This window comes from Pongo pygmaeus, chromosome 12, assembly GCF_028885625.2.
Source record: "Pongo pygmaeus isolate AG05252 chromosome 12, NHGRI_mPonPyg2-v2.0_pri, whole genome shotgun sequence".
In the NCBI taxonomy this organism is placed as follows: Eukaryota; Metazoa; Chordata; class Mammalia; order Primates; family Hominidae; genus Pongo; species Pongo pygmaeus.
Genome location: NC_072385.2, coordinates 70,876,663 through 70,902,830, shown reverse-complemented (window position 1 = coordinate 70,902,830; position 26,168 = coordinate 70,876,663). Strand labels below are relative to the sequence as shown.

At 39.0% G+C, this 26,168-nt stretch overlaps 1 protein-coding gene across 39 annotated transcripts in view; it reads left to right on the top strand.

Moving 5' to 3' along the window:
• The window catches only part of EHBP1 (EH domain binding protein 1), a 381,714-nt gene that overhangs the window by 17,052 nt on the left and 338,494 nt on the right, over positions 1–26,168 (top strand). For 8 of the 39 annotated variants that reach the window (XM_054475128.1, XM_063648667.1, XM_054475118.1 and 5 more), the window contains exons 1-2: positions 14,925–15,332; positions 16,175–16,573. In XM_054475128.1, coding sequence (XP_054331103.1) covers positions 16,470–16,573 — 104 coding nt within the window. In that variant the 5' untranslated portion in view covers positions 14,925–15,332; positions 16,175–16,469. Of the gene's footprint in view, positions 1–14,898; positions 15,333–16,174; positions 16,574–26,168 lie in introns of those variants that run through there. The other 31 variants (XM_054475129.1, XM_063648666.1, XM_054475115.1 and 28 more) reach the window with 16 other exon arrangements.

Sequence of the window (26,168 nt, the reverse complement as noted above, 5' to 3'; positions counted from 1 at the left end):
TCAAATTTGAAACCTGCAGTGTTTAGAATTTTGTGACTGATCTTAGCTGATATCAAAATGCCAGGGAGAGGAGACAGGTGCTGTGATGACAAATGCATTTGTACAGTTCTAGACATTTGCTATTGTTGGCAATCTTTTGGAAGATCAAATCAAGAGCCCTTGCGTGCTCTCAGGTTAACTTAGAAAGTTGTTCCATCTAGAAAGAGGGCTTTACTTTTTGAAACAGTGAACTTGCCTCCAAGCCAATTAAAAATGCCCTTCTTTTTACCCTTCATAAGCTGACTGTGTTAGTTAGAATTAAATATCTTTATATGTGACAGAAAAAAATCCCACCAAAATAACTTTGTCTTATATGATTACTTCTGTCTCATATGAAAGAAGTCTGGTGATAGGCAGTTCGGGGCAAATGTAGTGCCTCTACAAATTTGTGAGAGACCCAGGCTTCTTCCAGCTTGATACTTTGCCATCCCTTATCCTCATGGTCCAAGATAGCCGCTAGAGCTCTAGCCAACCCATCTGTATCCCATCAACAGAAAGGAAAGGCACACTCCCTCCCTTGGAAGAGACTTAGAGGAAGTTATACACAAGACTTAGCCAAACTTAGGCACATAGCCATATCTGGTTGTAAAGGAGGCTGGCAGGTCATTAGCTGAGTGAAAACGGCTCACTTAGAAATGGGGGTTTTTATTGCTAGAGAAGAAAAAAGGAGAATGGGTACTGACAGGCAACTAACAATATTTGCCTGTGAACTCCTCCAGACCTCCTAAAATTTACCCTCAACTGAAAATCCTCTAATCCACTACCTTAATTTTACTGATAAATGAACAGAATGGTGTTAAACCTAAGTGACTTGTCCCAGGCTGCAGGTTGGAGGCCAGGAAAAACTAGAACCCACATCTCAAAACTTTAAGAGTAGGGAACATTCACATTTTAAATTTCTGTGTTAGAATATTATATTTTGCTGAGCTCTAGCATATTCAGTTTTCTTGTGACTTTTAGTTAAATGTGGCTGCAGTAGTTTCTTTCTATATTGTTTTATTTTTCTTAATGGCTTTATTGAGATGTAAATCAAATACAGTATCTCCTAGTAACAGTGTACAATTAAGTGGTTTTTAGTATGTTCAGAGTTGTGCAACCATCATCACTATGTAATTTTAGATCATTTTTATCGCTTCAAAAAGAAGCCAATATTTATCAGCAGTAACTCCTTCATGTGCCTGAACATCTACTAATCTACTTTCTGTCTCTGTGGATTTGTCTTTTATGGACATTTCATATAAAAGTAATCATACAATATGTGTCTTTTGCAACTGGCTTCTTTCACTTAACATGGTTTTCAAGGTTCATCCATGTTATAGCATGAATCAATGCTTCATTCATTTTTATTGCTGAAAAATATTCCATTGTATGATAATGCACATTTTGTTTATCTATTCATGAGCTGATAGAATTTGGGTTTCTTCCATTCTTTGATTATTATGAATAATGCCACCGTGAACACTTATGCACAAGTTTTTGTGTGGGCATATGCATTCACTTCTCTTTGGTATTTACCTAGGAGTGGAATCACTGAGTCATATAGTAACTCTACATTTACCATTTTGAGGAACTGCCAAACTGATTTTCAAAAGTGGCTGTTCCTTTTTACAATCTTGCCAGCAAGGTATGAGGGCTCCAATTTTATTGCATCTTCATCAACCCTTGTAATTGTCTGTCTTTGATCTTAAACCATTTTAGTTGGTGTAAAGTAGTATCTTACTGTGGTTTGGATTCCCATTTCTCTGATGGCAAATTATATTGAACATCTTTTCAAGTGCTTGTTGGTCATTTATATGTATATCATCTTCAGAGAAATGTGAATTTAAATTCTTGGCCAATTTTCATTCTATTTTCTATTATAATTTTTTTAATTTTTGTGGGCGCATAGTTGGTGTATATATTTATGTGGTACCTGAGATACTTTGATACAGTCATACAATGTGTAATAATCACATCAGGGTACAAGCATTTATCCTTTGTGTCACAAACAATACAATTATATTCTTTTAGCTATTTTAAAGGGTGCAAAAAATTATCATTGACTGTAATCACCTGTTGTGCTATCAAATACTAGGTCTTATTCATTTTGACTATATTTTTATACCCATTAATTATCCTCATGACCCCTACCCCTTTCCCCTACTACCCTTCCCAGCCTCTGGTAACCATCCTATATCTCCATGAGTTCAATTGTTTTAATTTTTAGCTCCCATAAATAAGTGAAAACATGTGCAGTTTGTCTTTCTATACCTGGTTTATTTCACTTAACATAATGACCTCCAGTACCATCTATGCTGTTGCAAATAACAGGATCTCATTCTTTTTTATGGCTGAATAGTACTCCATTGTGTATAACTACCACATTTTCTTAATCCATTCATCTGTTGACGGACACTTAGGTTGCTTCCAAATCTTGGCATTGTGAATAGTGATTCAATACACATGGGAGTGCAGATATCTCTCCAATATACTGATTTCCTGCCAATTTTTAAAGTGTATCATTTGTCTGTCTTTGAGCTTGTAGTAATTCTTCATATATTCTAGATACAAGTCCCTTATCAGATATATGGTTTGCAAATATTTTCTCCCATCTGTTGGTTATTTTTTCATTTAAAATGGATGCATAATAATTGTATTTGTTTATAGGATACATGTGTGTTTTTGACAAGTGCATACAATGTGTAGTGGTCAAATCAGGGCAATTGGGATATCTGTCACCTCAAATATTTATCATTTCTTTGTGTTGGCAACATTCTAAATCTTCTCTTCTAGCTACTCTGAAATATACTATAAATTCTTAACTATAGTCACCCTACTGTGCTATCAAACAATAGAGCATATTCCTTCTAGTGAATTTTATTTTTGTATCCATTGACCAACGTCTCTTCTCCCCTCCTGACTACACTTCCCAACCTTGGGCTACTACCATTCTACCATCTACCTCCAGAAAAATCAACTTTTCAGCTCCCACATGTGAGTGAGAACATGCAATATTTGTCTTTCTTCATTTTCGTGATGGTGCCTTTGAGGTATGAGATTTTAACATTTTGATGAAGTCCAGTTTATCTGTTTTTTTCTTTTGTTGCTCTTGCTTTTGTTACTGTATCTAAAAAACCATTGCCAACCCCAAAGCTATGAAGATTTATTTGTTTTCTTCTAACAGTTTTATAGTTTTAGCTATTAACATTTAGGTTAATGATACATTTTGTGGTAATTTTTGTATTTGGTTGTTTCTGTACTCTTAATTTTCAGAGAACATTAAAGAAATTATTGCAAGTCATGGGTATCACTCTCTTAACGGCGTTCTTTTTCATTCATACTGGAAAAGATTAAACTCTTTGGGCTAGATTGCCATTGAAGTTATCAACAATATACTCTAGAAAGAGCAATATGTTCTATTAATGCTTTTTAAATTGATCTATAATTACTCTCCTTTTTAGCACTTGGTATAAACAATTGAATTAGGAATTGGTATATTTGGGAATGATATCTTATATCTTACTAAAAGACATCATTCTGCCTTCATGTTTTCTATGGGAATTGTGACTATAAGCTTTCAATTTTTAGTTGATCAGAAAAATTAAGGCTAGACAAAAATCATCAAAAATAGCACTCCCTCCCATGACAAAAAAAAAACCTTCTTAAGACAGCAAAAACTAGATCATAATGGAAACAACTGTGGAGAAACTCTTACTGCCTTTTAAAATGTCACAAACATATCCTTGTATTAAGGGTAGACATTTTTAAAAATGACCAAATTAGAGCTGGAAGGGGTCTTAAGAGCTTATTTCTTCCAGCACCTCACCTCCAGTAGCCAACTATCATTTTCCCATTCCCATTTTACAGATGAGTCAAATGAAGCAACTCTCTCTGCTTCATCTCCTGGCTTCCTTTTTTTTTTCTTTTTTCTTCGACTTGCTCCAGTGGAGGTCCCTGGCAGCAGGATACCTATCTTTATAGCAATCAGTCCCAGAGGAAAGAGCTTGTCTTTCCTAATAATTCTACCAATATTCCCAGAATTGTGTATGTTTATGTCACACATATATGTATATGTAAGTATGTGTATATGTCATATATAAGAGGGGAAATAAGAGAGGAGCTAAATATGAGCCAGAATTAGAGGATATGAGGAAAATGCCCAGCAGAATCATGAAATTCACAGTCCTAAAGCAATTCAAGCACAAAATAAAATGTCAGTGAAGACTGGGTGCAGTGGCTCATGCCTATAATCCCAGCACTTTGGGAGGCCAAGGCAGGGAGGGTGGCTTGAGCCCAGGGGTTTGAGACCTGGCAACATTGGCAAAACTCCATTTCTACCAAAAAAATACAAAAATTAGCTGGGCATGGTGATGTGTGCCTGTGGTCCCAACTACTCGGGAGGCTGAGGTGGGAGAATCACTTGAGCCCAGGAGGTCGAGGCTGCAGTGAGCCATGATCATACCACTGCACTCTACTCTGGATGACAGAGCGAGACTCTGTCTCAAAAAGAGAAAAAAAAAAGTCAATGAAAGGTCAATGAAAACTCATCCTTCTTTTTATGTTACAAAATACAGAAGACAACGTTTTGTGAAAGAAGTTTCTTTAATCTCTCAACTGGAGTGTATCAATGGGCAGAATAGATCCAGAATCAGAACACATTAGATGAACCAGTAATTGATTTATTTGAGGGAGAGTTTCCACTTTTGTCAATTAGATATGATTTATAACCAGAAACTATAGTTGGAAAGCTTTTAGATAGCGAGAGAACATTTTAAAGATTATAGAATGATGGCTTATACAACATCTTCAATCTAAAACTACAATTATACACATTTAATCCTTATTATTTTTATTCATTTTTGAAACAGGGTCTCACTCTGTCTCCCAGGCTGGAGTGCAGTGGTGCAGTCACCACTTACTGCAGCCTCAACCTCCCAGGCTCAAGTGATTCTCCCACCCCAGCCTTCCAAGTAGCTGGGACCACAGACGTGTGCCACCGCACCCAGCTAATTTTTGTATTTTTTGTAGAGACAGGGTTTTGCCATGTTGCTCAGGCTGGTCTCAAACTCCTGAGCTTAAGTGATCCTCCTGCCTCAGCCTCCCAAAGTGCTGGGATTACAGGCATGAGCCACCGTGACCGGCCTAATCATTATTTTTTATTGTAAAAAAAATACAAAGGTGAATTAAAAAAGAAAACGTATCACATAATTTTTACATTAACATAAAGCTATTTGTGCAATCTCTTTGAGGTTTCCCTCCCTCCCTCCCTTCCTCTCTCTCTCTCTCTTTCTTTGCTTTTTGAGACAGAGTCTCACTCTCACCCAGCCTGGAGTACAGTGGCACGGTCTTGGCTCACGGCAGCCTCTGCCTCCCGGGTTCAAGCAATTCTCCTGTCTCAGCCTCCCAAGTAGCTGGGATTGCAGGTGCTCACCACCACACCTGGCTAATTTTTGTATTTTTAGTAGAGTCAGGGTTTCACTGTGTTGGCCAGGCTGGTCTTGAACTCCTGAGCTCAGGTAATCTACCCATCTTGGCCTCCCAAAATGCTAGGATAACAGGGGTGAGCTACCATGCCCAGCTTTTTCTTTTTTCTTTTCCTTTTTCTTTTCTTTTTTTCTTTTTTTTGAGAAGGAGTCTCACTGTGTTGCCCAGGTTGGAGTGCAGTGGCGCGATCTCGGCTCGCTGCAAGCTCCGCCTCCCGGGTTCACGCCATTCTCCTGCCTCAGCCTGCCAAGTAGCTGGGACTACAGGCGCCAGCCACCAGGCCCCGCTAATTTTTTTGTATTTTTAGTAGAGACGGAGTTTCACCGTGTTAGCCAGGATGGTCTTCATCTCTTGACCTCGTCTTCCACCCTCCTTGGCCTCCCAAAGTGCTGGGATTACAGGCGTGAGCCACCGTGCCCGACCTTTTTTTCTTTTTTAACATTTAAAAAATCATAGAACACATACAAGACAAAAAACAACCTTTAATTATTCTATCTCTAAGGATATCTAGGAAGAAGCTAAAATATTTCTGAGGAAAAGACAGTGAAAATAGGCCTTTGTTTTCTTTTTTAAATTTTTTGATAATTTAAGGAGTGAAAAGGGAAATTAAATAGGATGGGTGTGTTTGTTAAAACCCTGTCACATTCTTAATGACCATTACACTCTTGAAAGTTGCATGTGAGCTCACAGGAATATGTTAATCAGATTATTTTGGGTGACGTTTAACAGGTTGCAGATCATTTCTCTCAGACAATGTAATTTCAATTTTGGCATGTGTTAATTTTGCATATTTGTAGTTACAATCATGTTGCCTTATAGACATAACTTAAAAAAATCAATGTCTCTATTCAGTAAATCATAAAAATAATAATGTAAATACTACAATTCAAATTTTAAAAACATAAATTGTAAACAGGACTCCAGGGCAAATACAGATTATAAATTTATTTGTGCTCTGACAAGTCTCTGTGTGACTTTGCACAAGCACCCACAACAAAAGGAAAGAGCTGGAAGTACAATAATACATATCTGATAATTGGATTTTATTGAGTGGGTGATCCTTTTATGTTAGTCCCCAGCACATTGTCTTTTATAACACTTTTCTCAGGTTTTTTGTCATTGTTAAACAAAGCACAGTCACCGCTCATCAACTGAAATTTTCTAAGGGAAATACTAAACAATGACCTCTAATAGACGAGAAATATGAGCTCCAGGAGGACAGGGATTTTGTCTTTTTTACATGCTGCATTCCCAATACCTACCACAATGCCTTGACCTTAATAATTATTCACTAAATATTTCTTAATAAATTAACAGATTTTTCACTAAAAATATCATCAAAGAAAATCAAAATGAAAAAGCTGTCATTCAAAGTTGTACTCTCGAACCTGTTGCCTTAGAACTTGCAGAGTCAACTGAAAGTTAATAAGATATTATTAAGGGAAATTAATAAGAGAAAGCAGAATGAACTATTGGCAAAACTGATCCAGTAACATTCTTGGGCACTGTAAACATCCATAGCATACAATGTTGAGGAGGTCCCATTACACATGCTGTGCAGCAATTTCATGTTACAGCACTATATGTGTTAGGGAGAAGTACTCAACAAGTTGGTCTGTTTATCACTGACAAGTCACTGCAGGATTTTGGTAATTGTTAGCTTGTTCAGCTGTAGGCTGGACAAGACACATGGCAAACAAACTGATTGGCACAAGGTGGTTTTGTGAATAGCTAGAAAGAGTGTTATTACAAGAATAAGAGAAGTTGAACAGTTAACAATATGCCTCCTGTTCTTGCTTTAATTTTTCAAGAAAAGAGTGAATATTTCAAATATAATCAAGTTGTGACCTTTAATTATGCTCTCTTTAGCATGTGTTATGTGAAGAAACATGCACAAGTATAACACTCTCCTTTTCTACACTGAAGTATGCTGGTTAGCAGGTGCTCACACATTTTTGAAATGAGAAATGGGACACTGATAATGCAAGACAATTGTTTCAAGGGGCTCTCTCAATATAGGTAACTCAGTACTATGTTCAATATCTAAAATAGACTCAACTTATTTCAGGGATAAAATATTGTGATTTTTAAAATTTTAAAGATAGCAGGATTTCTTCAGAAGTTTGAACTATGGCACAAAAACCTGACTTGCTCAACACTTGAATTTCTTTTCTTGGAGAAAGAGATCAATGATGCATTATTGGGAATATTTTAAAATAGCATCCAAAAGTTGTGACAGAATATGAAGAAATATCCAGCAGCTCTCACAAAGTCATCTTTGCTTCCCAGGCTATGTTCTGATCACTGTAAGCCCAGTCACTAATTGGGTGACTTGCTGTGAAAAGAGAGACCTGGAACAATATTGCAGCTCTCTCTGGCTCTCATGTTATTGCCCTTGCCCTGGAATTTTTCTCTATCTTGCCCTGCCCAGAAGATTGCCCAAACTGTGCATGAGTTAATCCTGCCCTTTGAAAGCTGGGTTTATTTTCCAGCTCTACTCATCTGGGACAAGCTTCAGCAACAGGGCTACTTTCCCTTGGCTCATGCCCAGTGCCCTGGTAAGTGGAGTTTTGCCTGCTTTCAGCTTGCTTTGAAATTTTGCTTTTTGTGTGTGTGTTCTTTGTACTGTATGGGATGGAAGTGCTGTGATTTTACACCACAAGGGTCATAGTCAATGCCCTCCAAGATTATGAATTTCTACCAGCTTTTCTTTGCCTTTCCTGTCTAGCCTTATTATTTCAGAATGATATTAATTATATTATCTTGCTCATACAAATATAATCATCTATGAATTATTCAGAGGAAAACACTGGCTGGATGCTGTATCTGGTTACCTGGATTTTTTTTCCAGTTATTGAAAACACAGAAGAAGTGAAGCAAAGGTCAGTCTACCCCTTATAATTTGCCAAAGGCTCTTAACATTTCATGGGAAATGGCCAGTAAGTCTTGGTCAAGAATCCCTGCTGATTTTATAGGAGATGAATTTATTGAATTTAGCAATGACTTTCTCAGCTGGGCTCTTAATTCCAACTCAAATCTTTTCTGCTATAATCCCAGTAATGGCCCACTTATTTGCAATGTGTAAATTATCTCAGCTAGCTGCTTTTACCTTGACATACACATTTGTGGACTGGGACTTCACCATCATGAAAGTATCTTAAGTAGTTAGAAGGGTTAGATTGAGAGGATGCTATAGACCAGTAAGGGCACTCTAGAGTCAGGGCTGGTATTTATTTAGTTCACAAAGGGACAACTAGGCCAATGGTTTACAGTTGTCATCCATTCTAACTGATTAATGCCTATGCCGTGTTGTTAACACACTGAATGTCCACATGTTGAATATCATTGTTGCCTGCAATATATTCTTAAAGATTTCTAAGCTTCTAGTCATTCACTATGTTGCTCCAGATTAACAACAGAAGTTAGTCCTGCCGAATCACCAGTGGATAATATCTGTAGATTTGCTTCAGTCTCTACCTGAGTTTCAAGGAAGTCAAGAATGCTCCTCTGCCTCTAGCAACCAAGCCCATGTTGGTCTTTTCTAGATGCTGTGGAGCTGGACAAAATTGTATTTTTAGTATACAACTGAGGTCCTAGAATTAGTGCAATCTTAGGTTCAATGTTCAAAGCTTCATTATGACTAACTTCAAATATTAGTTCATGGGTAACTGCAACAGAAACAATTTCACCAAAGAATACTGTTCCTAATTGAAAGATGGTTTCCTAATGCAGCTTTTCTAAGCTTTTATGTCAACCAAAGAACTTGGGTCCTATAATGATAGAGTAAAAAAAAAGGCCACCTTTTAAGAGAATAAACATAGGTTTTAAATTATTTTGTTGAGAGTTATTATTTAAGGTTATGTAACAGGCATAAATCTCAATCTAAAGAAATTCAGGTTGGCAAAAAACACAGTTTTATTTTCCCATTACTCAACCTACTTTCTATTTCAAGCTCTGATTTCACAAGGGGTGGCAAACACTTAATCATAGTCAGTTTGGCAGGAACTGCATCTCAATTGAGGGGGCTTACATAGCATCACTATGTCGGGGGAAAGGGATGAGGCATTTAATCCTTGTTTCTCATCTACTATGCTGGCTCCTCTTAGAGTTCTAATATTCATCTTTCTTCATTAGCAGCCAGCTCCATGGATTGTTGCTGGGTTGATTTTGGTCCATCAGCAAGGACTCTTTCGGTCTGGTGGCTGTGCAGTGCCTCTGTACCCCTCTGGGTGTCTGGAAATTGTGTTGGGCATCCAGAACCTCCATAGTACTATGTAAGTTTGCACTGTCCATTATGGTAGCTACCAGCCACATGTAGCCAATAAATAAATTAAAATTAAATAATATTAAAACTCAACTTCTTCAGTGACACTAGCCACATTTTGCATGTCCAGTAGTTCAAGTGGCTCATGGTTACTCCATTGGACAGCCATGTAGATATTCAACATAGAAAGTTCTACTGGACTGTGCCACTCCAAAATCTTGGCTGGCCTAGATAACAACCCAGTTTTTTCTTCTGTTAAGGGTCTTACCACCTCCCCAGGACTCTAATAAGGATAAAAATATTTCTATTAGCTCTCCGATATCATAGATAGATCCTATCATTTCAGCTTCCCTTCTCCAAAGCTTGTGCCAGAATAGGGTGGGATTAGGTCCTGCTCTCAGAAATCCACTAGCATCCAGCTCTCATTACATCCCCTTCAAGTTTTGTCTTTCCCTTCCAGCCCAGGAAACTCATTTCTCATCTTTGGGAAAGGAAGCTTTACTATTGTCTGTAACAGCACTGTCCAATAGGAATATAATGTGAGGCATATATATAATTTACATTTTTCCAGTAGCTGCATTAAAAAAGAGTAAAGGAACAGGTAAAATTAATTTTACTGTCTTTTATTTAATAAACCCAATATATCCAAAATATTATTTCAATATGTAATCAATATAAATATTATTAATGTATTAATCTTTTTTGCATACTAAGCCTGAAATCAGTGTATATTTTATACTTATAGCACATCTCAATTTGGACTAGCCACATTTCAAGCATTCAATAATCACATGTGGTTAGAGGCAAACAGTGTAGGTCTCTAACTGGATTCCATTTCATTATTCCTCAAAGGGTTAGGCTTTTGAAACTCAAAAACCAATAAAAATTTTTTTGTTTTTCTACATTCTGTTATATTCCTTTGCTGAAACAATGAGCAAAGACCAGCCTAAATGAGGGTGAGTGCAATGCTGAGGATCTTGGGGTGGGGTATAAGAGGAGAAAAGCCGTAGCAAGAAAGGAAATATTTAATTCTTGGAAAAACAACTACTACAGAAACCATCAGTTAAAATTTTTAAAGTATTGGCCTGCCACAGTGAGTTTTTAAGGACATAAAAATTGCTATAGGATTGTTGGAAGTAAATTTGTCTGCTGTGGGATTAAAACAATTTCATTAACAGTTAAAAATTGCAGTAATATTGTTGTGTATAGTATAACCACTATGGTAACTGGAAAAAAAAAATACAAAAACCTACAGTGTTATTATTAGGAGTAAATCTTATTACTAGGAATAAGGCACAGATAAATTCCATTAGTGGTTAAATCCTGCAATAATACCTCGGACAATTTTTACTGCAATAACTGTAAAACCCAAAGATAAGAATTTTATCACCAGGAAAGATAATAATAATTCAAGCCTATGGTTACATTTCATAGTCTTGAATCTCCATTTGGGGAGTTTCTGAGGCAGTGACTAGAAAAGCTGTTCCACTGAAAATAATTTCTGTCATTTTCAAAATTGTCATGGCAGAGAAGATTTAAAGTTTTTGGATGCCATTTTCCACTTATTTCTTTGTATTCTATCTTCATTTTAAGCTTGATGATATTTAAAGGCAAAATTTAAATTATTTTAAATGTTACATCTTCTGTTAAGTAAAACATTTTGCAGTCAACAACCTGGGTCAAATGGACAGGATAATTAATGTAACTTGCATTAAACCTGGGACAGAGGGAGATGATAAATCAAGATCCGAGTAAATAGGGAATTAGAAGGGGGCAGACACAGTGGGCAATCCTGGAAGTGAGAGGGTGAGTAGGACGTACCTGTTGGTTGGTAGGGGAAATGGGACCTTAAGATAAGGGTAACTTCTAGCATGCCAAAAGATCTCAGCTAATATATGACATAAGGAGTGGTCATGAGGATTGAGGATAAGTGGATTCTTAGTAATTATTATAAAATCCTGAGTCCACCTAAATTATTGCTGTTCCAGTCTTGGTACCAATTGAATTAATGGGAGATAAATAATGTTGAATGTACTCTTTAAGACTCTTTAGTCCTTGAGGTAGCAATGTTTGGCACTAAGTATTGCCCAAGTATTCTTGAAGGTCTGTTTTGCTCTTTTCTGTCTTGTTTATGTTTGCTACCAAACACAATAGCATATGTTACTAGTTACCATTTGACTGTTTACTATGTGCCAGATACTTTATGTACATATCTTCCATTTTCTCAACATCCCAGAAAGGTAGGCATGATTATGTTTTACAGGATCATGCTTTAAGAAGCTGGGACTCAGAGAGGTTAAGTAATTTGTGTTACTTTCTTGTGTACACATCGAACATGTTCCTGAAAGTCTTTGAGAACAGGGACTGTAACTTTTATGTACTATTGGTAATATTTAATATGATCAGGTTGGAAGTAGTGGCTCATACCTGCAATCCCAGCACTTTGGAAGGCTGAGGCAGGCAGATCACTTGACCTCAGGAGTTCAGCCTGGGCAACATGGTGAAACCCTGTCTCTACAAAAAGTACAAAAAATTAGCCTATCAGTTAATAGAGTTGCTCCTTAAAAAAAAAAAAAATTAGCCAGTCGTGGTAGCATGCGACTGTAGTCCCAGCTACTCGGGAGGTTGAGGTGGGAGGACTGCTTGAGCCTGGGAGGGTGAGGCTGCACTCCAGCCTGAGTGACAGAGAGAAACCCTGTCTCAAGAAAAAAAAAAGATTAATACTTGGTATTCAATAACTATCAGCAAAGCAGGCCAAAAGAGCTGAACATATTCTATATTTAATATTCTTCAATAAATTTAGTTAGTATACAGGTTGTTTTTTAAAATGTTATGGGGGAAGAAGTAGCTGCTCTGTAGGGCCTCCAGGAGACAGCCTATGAACATGAGGTCAGTGGCAGAACAGGGTCAAGAGCTGTTCTTAATTCCTTCACTCATTTAGTAAACGATTCTAACTTTGATCTCTTCTTAGCTATCTTGGTGTCTAGAAGGAAAAATAAGAGTTTACATCCAAGACAAATACTTCCCCTAAAAAGAAGAGCTGTCATAAGAAACTATCAGTCTCTTGAAATTTTCCACAACTTGAGGAAGATTACCTAGGGATCCTACTCCTTTATTTTTTTTTAAAGACACTGTTTAAAACTTATTACTTTTAAGAAAATTTCTTTACAATAAAGTCAGTCGCTCTATTTTTTCTCCCTTCCCCCTCTCCCTTTGGAGTAAGGGAAGCATGCTGGTGGGTGCAGCGCACCAGCGTGGCACATGTATACATATGTAATTTACCTGCACGTTGCGCACATGTACCATAGAGCCTAAAGTATAATAATAATAATAATAATAATAATAAAAAGAAAAAATAAATAAATAAATACTTAAAAAAAAAAAAAGAAACCAGAATGACCACATGAGAAAGTTTGAGAACTTCCAAAGAACAGTAATACACAGGGTGCAAAAACCTTCTGATCATCATGTGGATTGTTTCTGAAGGGTAACTTGGATGAAAATAATTTATGACCATTTCTACAAATAAGCCATTAAAAAACTCCACACACTTAAATCCTATTAATGATGCAGAATATATTATTATATGAGATCATAATGGCTGTAGGTTGTAGTGACTTCGTAAACCACTCAGGAAGGACATCGGAGAACTCTTAATACAAAATAAGAATCAATATGATTATTATGATTATCTTAACATTTTACAATTGACTAGCAAAATAAGCGATAACTGTGCTGTTTTCTGTAAAATGCACACTGTGCTCTTGTATTATTAGATCATTTTCTTTATTGAAAGTGGAAATTGAATTAGATACTGGATTCAAGCCTTACATCTGTCTCCCCGTTTCTCTTGATTCTTCAACATGTCTCTCCACTTTGTCTTGGCCCCCAATGTCTACAGATGGACTCAGTTCTCACCCATCACTGCTCTCTCTTCCTTTCCCCGAAAGAATCCTCCCTAGACCCTAACACCTTTCAAGCTACTTTGTCCATACACCCTGCTTTCCAACCTTCGTAAGATTGAATGATCCTTGTTTCCAGAACCCATCCCGCTTGCTTTCTTTTTATGTTAGCTTGCCTCTCTTTTTTTTCCAAACTGTCTGCCCATTGCTTGCTGATGCACCTACTTCTCTGATTATTCCTTCTCAGTCTCTTTCCCATTTTACTCTGCTTATTCCTTAAATGCTAGGATTCCCCTGAAGTTTCATTCTTTGTCCTCTTTCTCTACACCAGGGGTCTGTGAACCATCTAAAACTAAAACAATTTTTTTTGTGTTTTGAGACAGAACACTTTTTCCCCCTTGAGAAAGTATCTGTAGCTTTCATATTCTCAAAAGGGCCCTTGGCTCTTTTAACAAGATTAAGTGTCCCTGCCCTCACTCTGCCTCCTCCTTATTGCCTTTGACCACCCTTTTTATACGCTAGCTGTTCCCAAATCCATCTACAGTTCTCACTAGGGGCAAAAGGGTCCGACAGCGAAGAGGAGAAACCAAGATTCAAAGAAATGTTGAAGACTCCGAACAAGAAGAAATTGTACTGTACACATTTTGTGTCTAGCTCAGCTGATTCAATCCCGTTGAAGACCAGTTGACTCTATGTTGGGCGGGGAGGGGCGGGGGTGTCGGGGGGTGCCTGACAGGGTCATTACTTCAGGTTGTCAGGTAAGATCCCAGGAGGAATTGGTGAAATAAAGGCTGTATGCGCAAAAACCCTAGTTGCCAGTGGCGGAGGAGAGGGCGCGCCCAGGTCCCGGCGATGAGAACAGGAGAGAAACCCACAGGCAGCTGCACTGCCCACAGCTGCAGCGAAGCCAATCTCTAGGTCTGCAATCACCCTTCGGGGCCAGAAACCCAGCCCAGCACGAGCGGCGCCTTTGACGGACAGCCACCTTCTGCAATCACCTTGCAGTTCACTATAAACACTCCCTATTCCTCCCGCCTATCGCTTCCCTCTCCAAGCCAATCAGAAGAACGGGCGGGATCGTCCTTAGTCGGTTCCTTCTTTTTTTTTTTTAAAAAAAGGTAGCCTGTGCGTCGCATTCCGGCTTCGGGGAAAACCACCTCCCGAGCAAGGGGAAGGTGGAGCCCCTGTGATGGGCAGGCAGTTTTACCAATGAGGCGCCCCAGCCGCTCTAAGACCCGGCCGCCGAGGTGGGCGGGGCACGCGCAGGGCCTGGCCAATGGCGACGGGGCGGTGGAGGTTGAACTGCCGTGGGTAGGGTTAGTGTGAGAGGTGCGGCGGGGGAGGTAATGATGATGGTGGCGGAGGAGGAAGGCGGGGGAGGGGGTGCTGGGCGCTGAGCGGTGGCTCTGGCAGGGTTTGGTAGGGTGGGGACGGTCGCGGGGCGATCTGTCAGGGAGGGGGCGGGCGTGAGGGGCGCCGTCCGCCTGAGGGGCTGCAGATCCCGGCTCCCGCGAGCGCCGTGGCTGGCTTGGCTGTTCCATGTGGCTCCGGCGGGGATGGAGGACTCGGTGGCGGCGGCGGCGGCTGCTGCTGCTGCGGCGGCGACGGAGGAGCGGCTCTGAGAAGGGAACGGGGCCAGACTCAGCCCGACAGCGGGATTAGAGGTGTGAGGAGGGGGCGGGAGTGGACGAGTGGCGGGGCCGGGGCTCGGGGTCCGGGCTGGGGTCTTCTGGTGTCGCCTGGGTGACAGGGACCGCGGAGGAGCCACCGCCTGTCTCCGCTGGGGGGCAGGGGTCTGGGCTCCGTGCGTGAGGAGACTGGGCTCCGGCGGACTGTTCCCCTGAGGATGGGGGAGGGAGGCACCGCACCCTGCACAGTCCACTTGCCCCGCTGGTCATTGCTTCACGCCCAGGCAGGAGTTTCCATTTCCCTCCGGTTGGCAGCGAAGGAGCCCAAGTGGCCTGGAGCCGGGACATTGCCCTCTCTCTGCCTGGAGATTTCCCTCCACTCTTCGTTCCCCATCTATTTCCTCCCTCCGACTGAAAAATAGCATTCCTCCTGGCTCCCTAATTTGTTCCAAGCACATATTGTCGGACTTGAGGCTATTAATTACCGACTGAAAAACAAAGTTTATTAAAAAATACTCCACTTCTCCCTCTTTCTGGCGGTGGACATTAAACAGCATCCCTAGACTTTCCCGCTCTGCTCGCCCTTCTGTGATGCTAACGGGGAGGTAGGGCCCCGAGTTACCGTCTCTCTGGATTGTTGTTGATGCTGACTACCTGATGTGTCGCTCCACGTCTTCGGTGTGAATTGTAATTTCTTCCTTGGTGTCTTGCATCCTTGATGTTACTGGCTTTTGAGGTCGGTGTTTTGTTTCATTGTTTAAAAGACATGCAGAGAACTGGGATGGTCTTTTGCAGCGTTATTTAACATGGGTGGTTAGTCACTTCTCATGATTCTCTCCTCATATTCTTTCTCTTTTTGTCTTTGTTTTGCTTTTCAGTCCTCCAGAATACGCATCATATAGCCCCTGAGGTAGCATGGTGATGTCTCCATGAGGGAACCCCCTCCCACTCATCCTGTCACGTATATCATAGTGTTCTTGACTGGGCCATTCATCTAAGATGGGATTTACCCTGTGAAACAGGGAGAAGACTTATGGACCCCAAGCATCATTTCGAGTTGTAGTTGAGTTTTTAAAAGACATACATGCAAAGTTCCTTTGCTTTGGACCCTCTGCATTATTAAAGCTGCTGTATTGCTAACCCAGAACTGCTCCAGTGTCTTGACTGATCATCATGGCTTCAGTTTGGAAGAGACTGCAGCGTGTGGGAAAACATGCATCCAAGTTCCAGTTTGTGGCCTCCTACCAGGAGCTGATGGTTGAGTGTACGAAGAAATGGTAAGATGTACCTGGAGGTAGACTTTGCTGTGCTGTGGCCTAAGCATACTGTGGTCTAAACTCTGGGTCTTCTGATAGTATATTTACCTTTTTATAGTGCACTAGCGTGTAGAAGCTGGGTGGGGTGCAGATAACTCTAACAAGTACTGTGCTGTGCACTGTTGCTGCTAGTACCATCCCTGTGGATTTTAATTACTGCGCTTCAGTATGGCTCAGAGGACTGTAACTGTGAGAGCACACTAAATACAATAGATTTGGTTTTGAGGTTATTAATCATTAGTGTTAAAATAACTTTGATTTTTGTAATTTTAAGAAGACAAAGAATGGCTACTGAAATATTGTGAGCATTAATCCGTATATTTTAATATAACAGGCATATGATTTAAAAGAGTTTTAATATAGAAGTCTATATTCTTGTGGGGTGATGGTAATCTATTTTATTTTTGTTTTTTCATTTTTCCTTGCTTAGGATAAAGAATTTTTCATTATTTGATTAATGGAAGGCCATCCACAAAACCTTAGAAATTCTTTTGTTAAATGCTTACTCAGGCAACTGTATTTTATTTTAATTGCCTAATGGGATACATTTCTTGGCCAGATTGAAGGAAGCAATTAGTAGTGCTGGTCTGTGATTGGCTTTTTTCCACTTGAGAAGAGTAAATATAGGGCTTTCTTCCCATTGCCCTGAATGATAAACAACAAAAATTTTTTATTTAGTGAGATAAAAAAGTTAATTTTAAGCAAATGGTCGTTTGGGTCTTGATTTACTGGAATGATTAAGCAGTAATGGACTTATTGCAAAATAAGTCCATTTCTTTGTCCAGAAGGACTGTAATTCAGGTCTGTAATAATTTTTCTTTTTAACATCCATTTTATTAGATTAAAAAAATAGCTTGCTTTATTCTAGAACTCTTATATTTGAATATTTATTTGGAACTAGTTTCTGAATGCTTTTCTCTTCAACTTATTAGGAATATTGTTTTAAAATCAGTTTGAGAAATGCATGCACTCATTACCTACTTTCTACCAGGTACTGTGGATTTAGAGTAGAATATGACATAATCCCTGTCCTCAAGGAGTGTGCAGTCCAGTATAAGGAGAGTCACATGAATAAGTTCACTGTGAGAGATGCAATAATATAAATATGTATGACATAAGGATTTTAATCTGTCTCCATCCAGTTGAGTATCTTTGAGGACAGGTTATTTAACTTCTCTGTGATTCAAGTTTCCATATCCATAAAGGTCATAATGGTGCCACTTCATGGGGAGGGTAATTGTGAAGATTAAATGAGTTAATACATGTAAAATGCTTGGAACAGTGTCAGGGACATAGTGCCTAATAGATACCATTATCATGTACAGAGGTCGCAGAGGGAAAAACAATCAATTCTTTAAAGGTAGAGGATGAGTTGTTGGGATGGCTTCCTGGGATCTGAGCTGGGTTTTGAAAGATTCATAGTTGTTGTCCAGGAAGCCAAGGGAGAAGAAGTGAAAGACATTCTAGACTGAAGCAACACCCTATGCAGAAACATGGGAGGCTTACCTAGTATGGGATGTGCTGGAAATTCAAGTAGTATAGTTTGATATTAATGGGGTTTAAAGTGTAGGATTGGGGGGCGTGCAGTGAGATACAAGGTTTGAGAGTCAGGCAGGACTGAAAGCATGTAAAGTTATGTGCTGTTAATAAATGATTTGGGGATTATTCTGTAGGTGATAGGAACATAGTGAAAGATTATGAGCAGAAGAGACATTAGGTTTGCTATTTTCACCAGGACAAGAGTGTAGGGGGGACAACAGTTCACCAGGACAACAGTGTGGGGGGACAACAGTGTAGACTGAGGATCATAGTAAAAGGGTGACTGGAAAAAGCAATATTACGGTAGCTGTTTAATAAATAAGAAGAGACAAAAGGTTAGGACTAGGCAGTGGCAAAGGGAATGGAGAGAATTAACTGGAGGAACACTCAGAACACAAAATGGGTAGGGTTTGGTGGTCATTTCAACTGGGGATCTGAGCAAGATGGGGATGAGGGAGAAGAAAAGGGCTAGACTGACATCCAAGCTTTTGTGTTGGAAATTTGGGTGTACTTAACCAAGCTGGAGAAGGTTGTGATTATAGGTGTTTCTTAACTTGGCAGTATACTGGGAGCATCAACGTTAAGATGGTTAAATTTTAATCTTTTTCTTAAGGGAAATAGAACATTATCAGGTGATTCCTCAGTTAGAAAATCAGTTTCTTCCTCACAGTTTGCAGCCTTCCTGGAATTTTATTTCCCTAGAGCTTTTAAGTTATTAACTTTTAAATAACAATTTAAGTTATTGCTAATGTGTCTAAAGGTAAAAGCTACAGCGAAAATTTAGCTTGATTGCAGTTGAATAAATGGCTTGATTACTTTTAGGGCTGGCCATTATGGTGTCCCTATTAAATCAGGTCTTATGATAGGATCTGGACTTAATACCAGAAGGATTCGGATGTTCTCCTAGAAGTATTAGGGGGTACTAAGTATTAAGTACCCCCAATACTTCTTGTATTGTCTAGTGGTTCTAGAACTTACATCTAGAACTTAATACCAGAATTATTTATACCAGTTCTAGAACCACTAGAACTTAGATCAGGAACAAAAACGAGAATGTCTTTTTTTCATTTGAGAGAAGGACAGTATACCAGAGAGGTCCTATTCGTCATCATTCCTTGATTGCCACATGAAGGGGCTGTAGCAAATTTGGAGATGATAGGGGTTTATACCCCCTACTCTTCTTCTTGTCCATATGTCATTTAATTATTAAACGATGTAGCTGTTGGCAAGTAGTAAGACTGGCCTCTGGAGATGAGTTTGAAAGAGACTATACTGTCATTTCTCTCTTAGTTTACTTTCTGTTCTGTTCTTTTATCATCTGTAGGCTTTTAGATTTCTGAGATAAATCTTTACTATATGAGTTCTCAAAGGCTTTACAGGTGTTTAAGGAAACTGTATGAAAGTTGGCAAGTTGGGGTTATGATGATAATTTAACTAGGTTGCAAATTAAATTCTGGTAAAAGCTCTCTAATATATGACATGAATCATTATGTATGAATACGTATTATATTTTGTATGTATATATATGAACATATTTTATATTTGTATTTATATTTCTTCCACCTAATTCTTAGTCGTGGTGGGAGGACTAAAAATATTCAAAGTGCCATAAACTTTTCCCAAAAAGTCATGTATTTATTTTAGTTTCTTATTTTTCTATGTCATATAAGAATTCCTTTTCCTTATTTTAAAATATAATTTTAATTATAATTTATATTTTAAATAGGCAGTACAATCACATGGTTCAAAACTCTAGAGGTACAAAAAGGTGAAGATATAAACCTGAAAGTAACTCTTCTTTTTGTTCATTATTTCACACATCTTTGCCAACCTTGTGACCCCAGGATTTGAAAGGTAAAAAAAGTAGTTTTTCTTAATGTTTAAGTTTGTGACATTGGCCTGTTAGATAAAATATAAACTCTTTAATCTGATGTTCCAGGCTATGTGTAACTGATCCCAGTTTAGTTTTCCAATTAGACATTAAGAAGACTACATGCACTTTTAGTGTTAAGTTGAATTTATGAAAACCAAATTACATTAAGAAGTATTAATTTCAGATCCACTTCTTTGGGTGGCTTAAGCAAGCATTTCTCTGTTGACCATGGAGTGATATAGAGATACATGAGCCTTGATGTAAATAACCTACTTTTGAAATAAATTTTACAAAGAACAGAAAAAAGCATGAATTAGAAACAAACTTGGTGTGTTTTGTGGGATATGGACTGTCATGAGTAAAAGTGGAAGCAGGGATACCAGCTAATAGGCTATTGCAGTAATTCAAACAGCAGAGTAGTAGGTGATGAGACATGGTCAGACATATGTAAGTAACACACCCATACCCTCACACACATTCAGCACCACCACACTTTATTGAGGTATAATTTACACTTTTGCATATAGTAAAATGCATCCATTTTAAGTGTACAGTTCAGTGAGTTTTGACAATTTTATGTACCCATGTAGCTGGATAATAAATTTTTTAAAGATACAGTTAGCAGGACTTACTGATGGATTAGATATGATGTAAAGTAAGAGACAATCAATAGTGACTCTAGGTTTTTGGCCTGAGCAACCAGGTGAATGTAATATTAATTGAAGGGATAGGGGAACACTTGGGGAGGAAAAGGTTTGGTGTGAGGGAGAAATCAAGAATTCTGTTTGCTTTTCGTTTGGGACATCCAGACGGAGATCTTAAGCAGTTAATTATAAAAGTCGCAAACTCAGAGGCTGGATCATCTTAGTATGTAAGTAGTATTTGTAATCATGGGGCTATAGGAAATTTCCTATCCATTAATACAGATTGAGAAGAGGATTGAGGACTGAGCCTTGAGGCACTTCAGCATATAGGTGAGGAAGGAGAGGAGGAGCCAACAAAGGAGACAGGAAACAAGCAGTAGTGAGATAGGAAAATTAGGAGAGTGTGTTTTCTAAGAAACCAACTGCAAAAAGTGTATTAAGGGAGTATTTGGCTGTGTCAAATACTGTTGAGAGATTGAGCAGGGTGACCATTGGATTTGGCAAGATGGAAAGAACTAATGATTTTGAGGAATGGTTCAATGGAGTGGTGGAGATGAAGACTTGATTAAGTTGGCTTAGAGGAAAGGAAGTGATTACAGTGAGTGTAGATGATTTTTTTGGAGTATTTTGCTACAAAGCAGAGAACTAGGTAATACTTGGAGAGAGACAAGGGTTCAAGGTACATTTTTTGCTTGGCAGATACTGCAACATGTTTAAATGCTGATGGAAATGATTGGTAGAGAAGGAAAAATGGATGATGTGGTGGGAGAGGAGGTAACCTTAGGACAGAAAAGTCTTTGAGTGAGAGAAAGAGAAAAGGATCCAGAACACAAGTGGAAAGTTTGAACTTAGGTAGAAGCAGGGACCATTCATTGTTACAAGGGGAGAAGCAGGGTACATGGGTAGAGAAGCAGATAGGTTGGTAGATTTGGTTGGGGAGGATGTGGACATTCTGTTTTCTCAGGGAAATAATATAAGAAATCATCTGCTGGGAGGGAGGTGACAGTTGTTGAAGAACTGAGGAGATGAGGTATGAAGTTGTCAAAGTGAGAATGAATTGACTAGGGAAATGTAGGGGGATTGCTGGGTAGTAGTGATGACTTTCTTAACTTTGTGATTTTAAATTTTAAGTGAATGCAACCAGCAAGTTTGCATATTTTAATCCAACTGTGTTCAGTGCTTCGGTGCAGGCATGGAATAGGTAGAGTTGGATTTGACCAGGATTGGATTTTGTCAGGAATGTATAACTGAGGGGAAGAGAGACAGGGAAATTGAGAGCAAATGTGCAGAAGTGATTTTAATGATGAACCATGGAATATAAGCTGGAAAAGGAGAAGGTAAGTACGTGAAAGATGGGATAGTCAGTGAAAGCATGAATAGGATAATGACTGAAAGATTTTAAAGAGGTTGAAGAATTGTTGGGGTTGGGAGCTAGAAAGGTGGGAGGTGGAAGAGTGTGAGGTGCTTGATTTTGAGGATGTGGTTAATGTTAATGACAAGATACTGGTGGTGTCCTTGGATCACATGTGCATATCTGTTTACAAAAATGAGCACATATCCCAATATATTTTTAATATACTGCATACATGAAATATGAGTATACTTTAATTTCCTTTAATAAAATAAATACATTTAAAATAAATAAATTTAAGTACAATTTCTTGATATGTTTGAGTAGATAATCTTTTGCACCTTCCAGGTATTCCTATTCCTTTTTAGAGACTATAGCTATTAGTATATAATCACGAGAGTTGGTGGCTGAGGTGAAATGGAGTAAAAGATTTTTTGGGTATGAAGAGGGTGGTCAAGGAATTTAGAGGCCAATGTGTGGACAGATTATTTGTGTGGCTCTTGAAGTTGCCAAGAATAATGGGAGGAGAAACATTTAAGACAGAGAGTCAGGTGCTAAACTCTTTTTTTTTTTTCTTAAGACAGAGTCACACTCTGTTGCCCAGGGTGGAGTGCAGTGGCTCATTGCAACCTCTGCCTCCTGGGTTCAAGTGATTCTCATGCCTCAGCCTCCTAAGTAGCTGGGATTACCGGCATGTACCACCATGTCTGGCTAGTTTTTTTGTGTTTTTCGTAGAGACAGGGTTTTGCTATGTTGGCCAGGCTGGTCTCGAGCTCCTGTCCTCAAATGATCTGCCCACCTCAGCCTCCCAAAGTGCTGGGATTACAGATGTGAGCCACGGCACCTGGCCTGGTGCTAAAATCTTTAATGTATGAGGGGAGAGATGGGGCAGAAGGTTAGATGACTGCAAAAGGGAGAGGCAAGGTAAGAAAGGTATTGTTCCCTAGTTTCTAGGCTTGCTTCTAGAGAGGTTAGTTTGCAGTACTTTCTATGTTGCAAATTATATGAATCTTGAACATCTTATTCCTTGAAACAAAATAGCGCAGTCTTTTCTATATTGTAAGTTGTCAAAGGCATATGATTTTAACAAATGCTAAATTGAGGTTACTTGTTTGTAATTTTATGATAGTATCTTATGAACTGATTTTTTTTTAAATTGTAATTGTTACATATTGTATTTTATCCAGATTTTAAGTCTTTATTCTATGTGAAGAACAGTTTTACAAAATTCAATTGTGGGTTCTTTAAGGAATATAGTGGAGCCACTTAATGCTATAATTGGATATTGATGTGCTTACATCATGATTATGTCTACATATGACTCAAAATATGCCTCTAGATCAAAAGTTGGCAAACTCTGGCCTGATCCAAACTGGCTCTTTTGTTCTCTAAAAAAATAGAGAACAAACTTTTTCACACTTTGGGAGGGGCCGAGGTGGCAGGATCCCTTGAACTCAGGAGTTCAGTAGTTCAAGACCAGCCTGGGTAACATGGTGAGACCCTATCTCTTTAAAAAAAAAAAAAAAAAAGAAAGAAAGAAAAAGTTTGCTGATTTCTGCTTTAAGTCGTGGGAGTTACTTGCAGCTAGTGTTTAGGGAATACAGAGTCTAGCACCTTTCTGTCTTCTCTGTGCTCAGGCTCTAAACTATTAGTTTAGTCTTATTCCACTCAAACTACATAAGTAACAGAGAAGAGACCGTTGTGCCGGTTTTCCAGCCTTATAGAAAGAAACTTTAGAACAGCTTCTGAAAACTTGAGGTCTGTATATGTGTAAAATACATATTTTCTGGCTCTGTGACCTTGGACAAATTATCTCTTAGTACCTCTTCTGTAGTGAGGATGATAATAACACTACTTCCAGCATAGAGTTGTTTTGAAGATTAAGTAAGATAATACCTGTAATAAAGGGGTTAGAACAGTGTCTGACAGAGTAAGCACCCAGTAAATTTTACCCATTGTTGTTATTATTTTTTATCTGATAAATAAGCAATGAGTGATGAAGAGAACTATCTAGAGAGAAAGGTTAGAGTAGGTGGGAAGAAGATTGTAAATATAACCTGAACTTTTAAGAGTGTTAGAGAAAGATGAACTAGCATAGGTTGGAGTGACCAGGGAGGTAGGGGTAACCAGGGAATGTGCCTGCAGAAGTACAGTGCTGAAATGAGCTAAGTTTTGACAATACTTTGACTTTTGGGGAGAGGAACTACATATTTTTGCTTCTGAAGCAAAATCAATTCCTATGGTTTTATAATTTTATTTCCTTTTTATAATAATTTCAAGCAAATGTTCGGCTAAGAAAACGAACTTAATTCCTCCGAAGTAGAATTAATTTGCCAGCATTTGTGTATGCATGTCTGTGTGTTTGTATGTGTCCTGTAGTGATGTTTTGTGATATTTATGATGTATTTCTCTTCTTTTTTTCTTTTGAGACAGAGTCTTGCTCTGTCACCCAGGCTGGAGTGCAGTGGCACAATCTTGGCTCACTGCAGCCTCCACCTCCCCGGTTCAAGCAATTCTCCTGCCTCGGCCTCCCGAGTAGCTGGGACTATAGGTGCCTGCCACCATGCCCAGCTAATTTTTTGTATTTTTAGCAGGGATGGGGTTTCACTGTGTTAGCCAGGATGGTCTCGATCTCCTGACCTCGTGATCTGCCAGCTTCGGTCTCCCAAAATGCGGGGATTACAGACGTGAGCCACCGTGCCCAGCCAAGTCACCGTGCCAAGCCATTTTATGATGTATTTCTTTTCTTTTTTTTTTTTTTGGTATTTTAAGAATATATTATTTCTGAATTTTAAAGAGTCATGGCTACCCAGAATAAAGATTATATTTTCCAGATTTCCTTGCACTTGGTGTGGCCATGTGATTAAATTCTAGTCAATGGAATATGAGGGGAATTGATGTGTACAACTTCCAATTAGAGTCTTTGAAAGGAATGAACCTGACTTCCTCTTATCTTGACCCATTCTTGATAACTGAGGTATGGACCCAGGAAGAATGATGATTTTCAACTATGTGAATGAGATCAACAACTGGGGGATGATGGGTAACAAGACTGAAGAAAGTCAGGGTCCCAATATCATCAGGTTGCTTCCAGCCATACTACTTCTGAGCTGCCTACTTAGACTTTTTTTGAGAGAACCATTTTCTTTCTTATTCAGCTACTGTATCTTTGGATGTCTTTGTTGCAACAAACTAATCTTTACCCTAGCTAATACATGTTGTGCTTAATTAGCCCTATTATCGCTAAGATAACGTCAAAATTTCACATCTTGGAGTAAGAGAACATCTTGCTCTACACCCTATTTACACTCTAGCTTCTCTCATCATTCTCTTACTCCTACTCTTTCATTCTGAATTACCCTGAATTCATCATAAATGCATGGTTTCTTTCAGATCTTGGCCTTTCAATGTGGTCTTCTTGCCCCACCCATTCCTATCTCCTCTACTTCCAGAATTTTCTGCCCCCCCGCCCCCCACCCTGCCCCAACCCAGGAACCTCCCAGGCTTCTTCCCAAAGCATTTCTGAGAGGAGGTGTTACCGATTTTGGACAATTCTAAGGCTTCAATCCCCTTTTCCTATGCAACTCCCCCACCCAACAGAATCCATGACTCCCTGCTAATCTTAGGACCTATGAAACAGGCAGTCTATTTTGTAGATTCTAAGAGCTGGATAATTTTTTAAGGTGTAGAGAAGCGTCTTTTGCTAGAGGTTCCTCTTTATGTCTCTTATGGTCGTCTTCATTCCAAAGCTGTGCTACTGAGTCCACATTCCTTTGAGGGCAGATTGGCTTTCCAAATAGATTGGTATCATGTGAACTGTTTTTTTCTCAGTGAATAATGGCAATACAGATGTGTCTCAAGCAGGTACTTAGTTTGCAAAGAAAAATAAATTCATTTATACTTTACCGTCATCTTCAGCTATAAAGTGTATTGTCAATAAATTTCATTGCCACAAAGTTGATGCAATTGTCTTCCACTGGTTCAGCAGCCATCTTTATTCCTGAGACAAATAGTTTCTTGTGAGAGGAAGCAATCTGGAAGGTCTGAGGTCCCTTTCCTCTTCCCGAGGCCGTTTGCTCCCCTGGCAACTGCTTGAACAGGCAGCAAGGAGTTGTTTCCCAGTGCTTTTTGCGTTCCTGGCTGCCAACT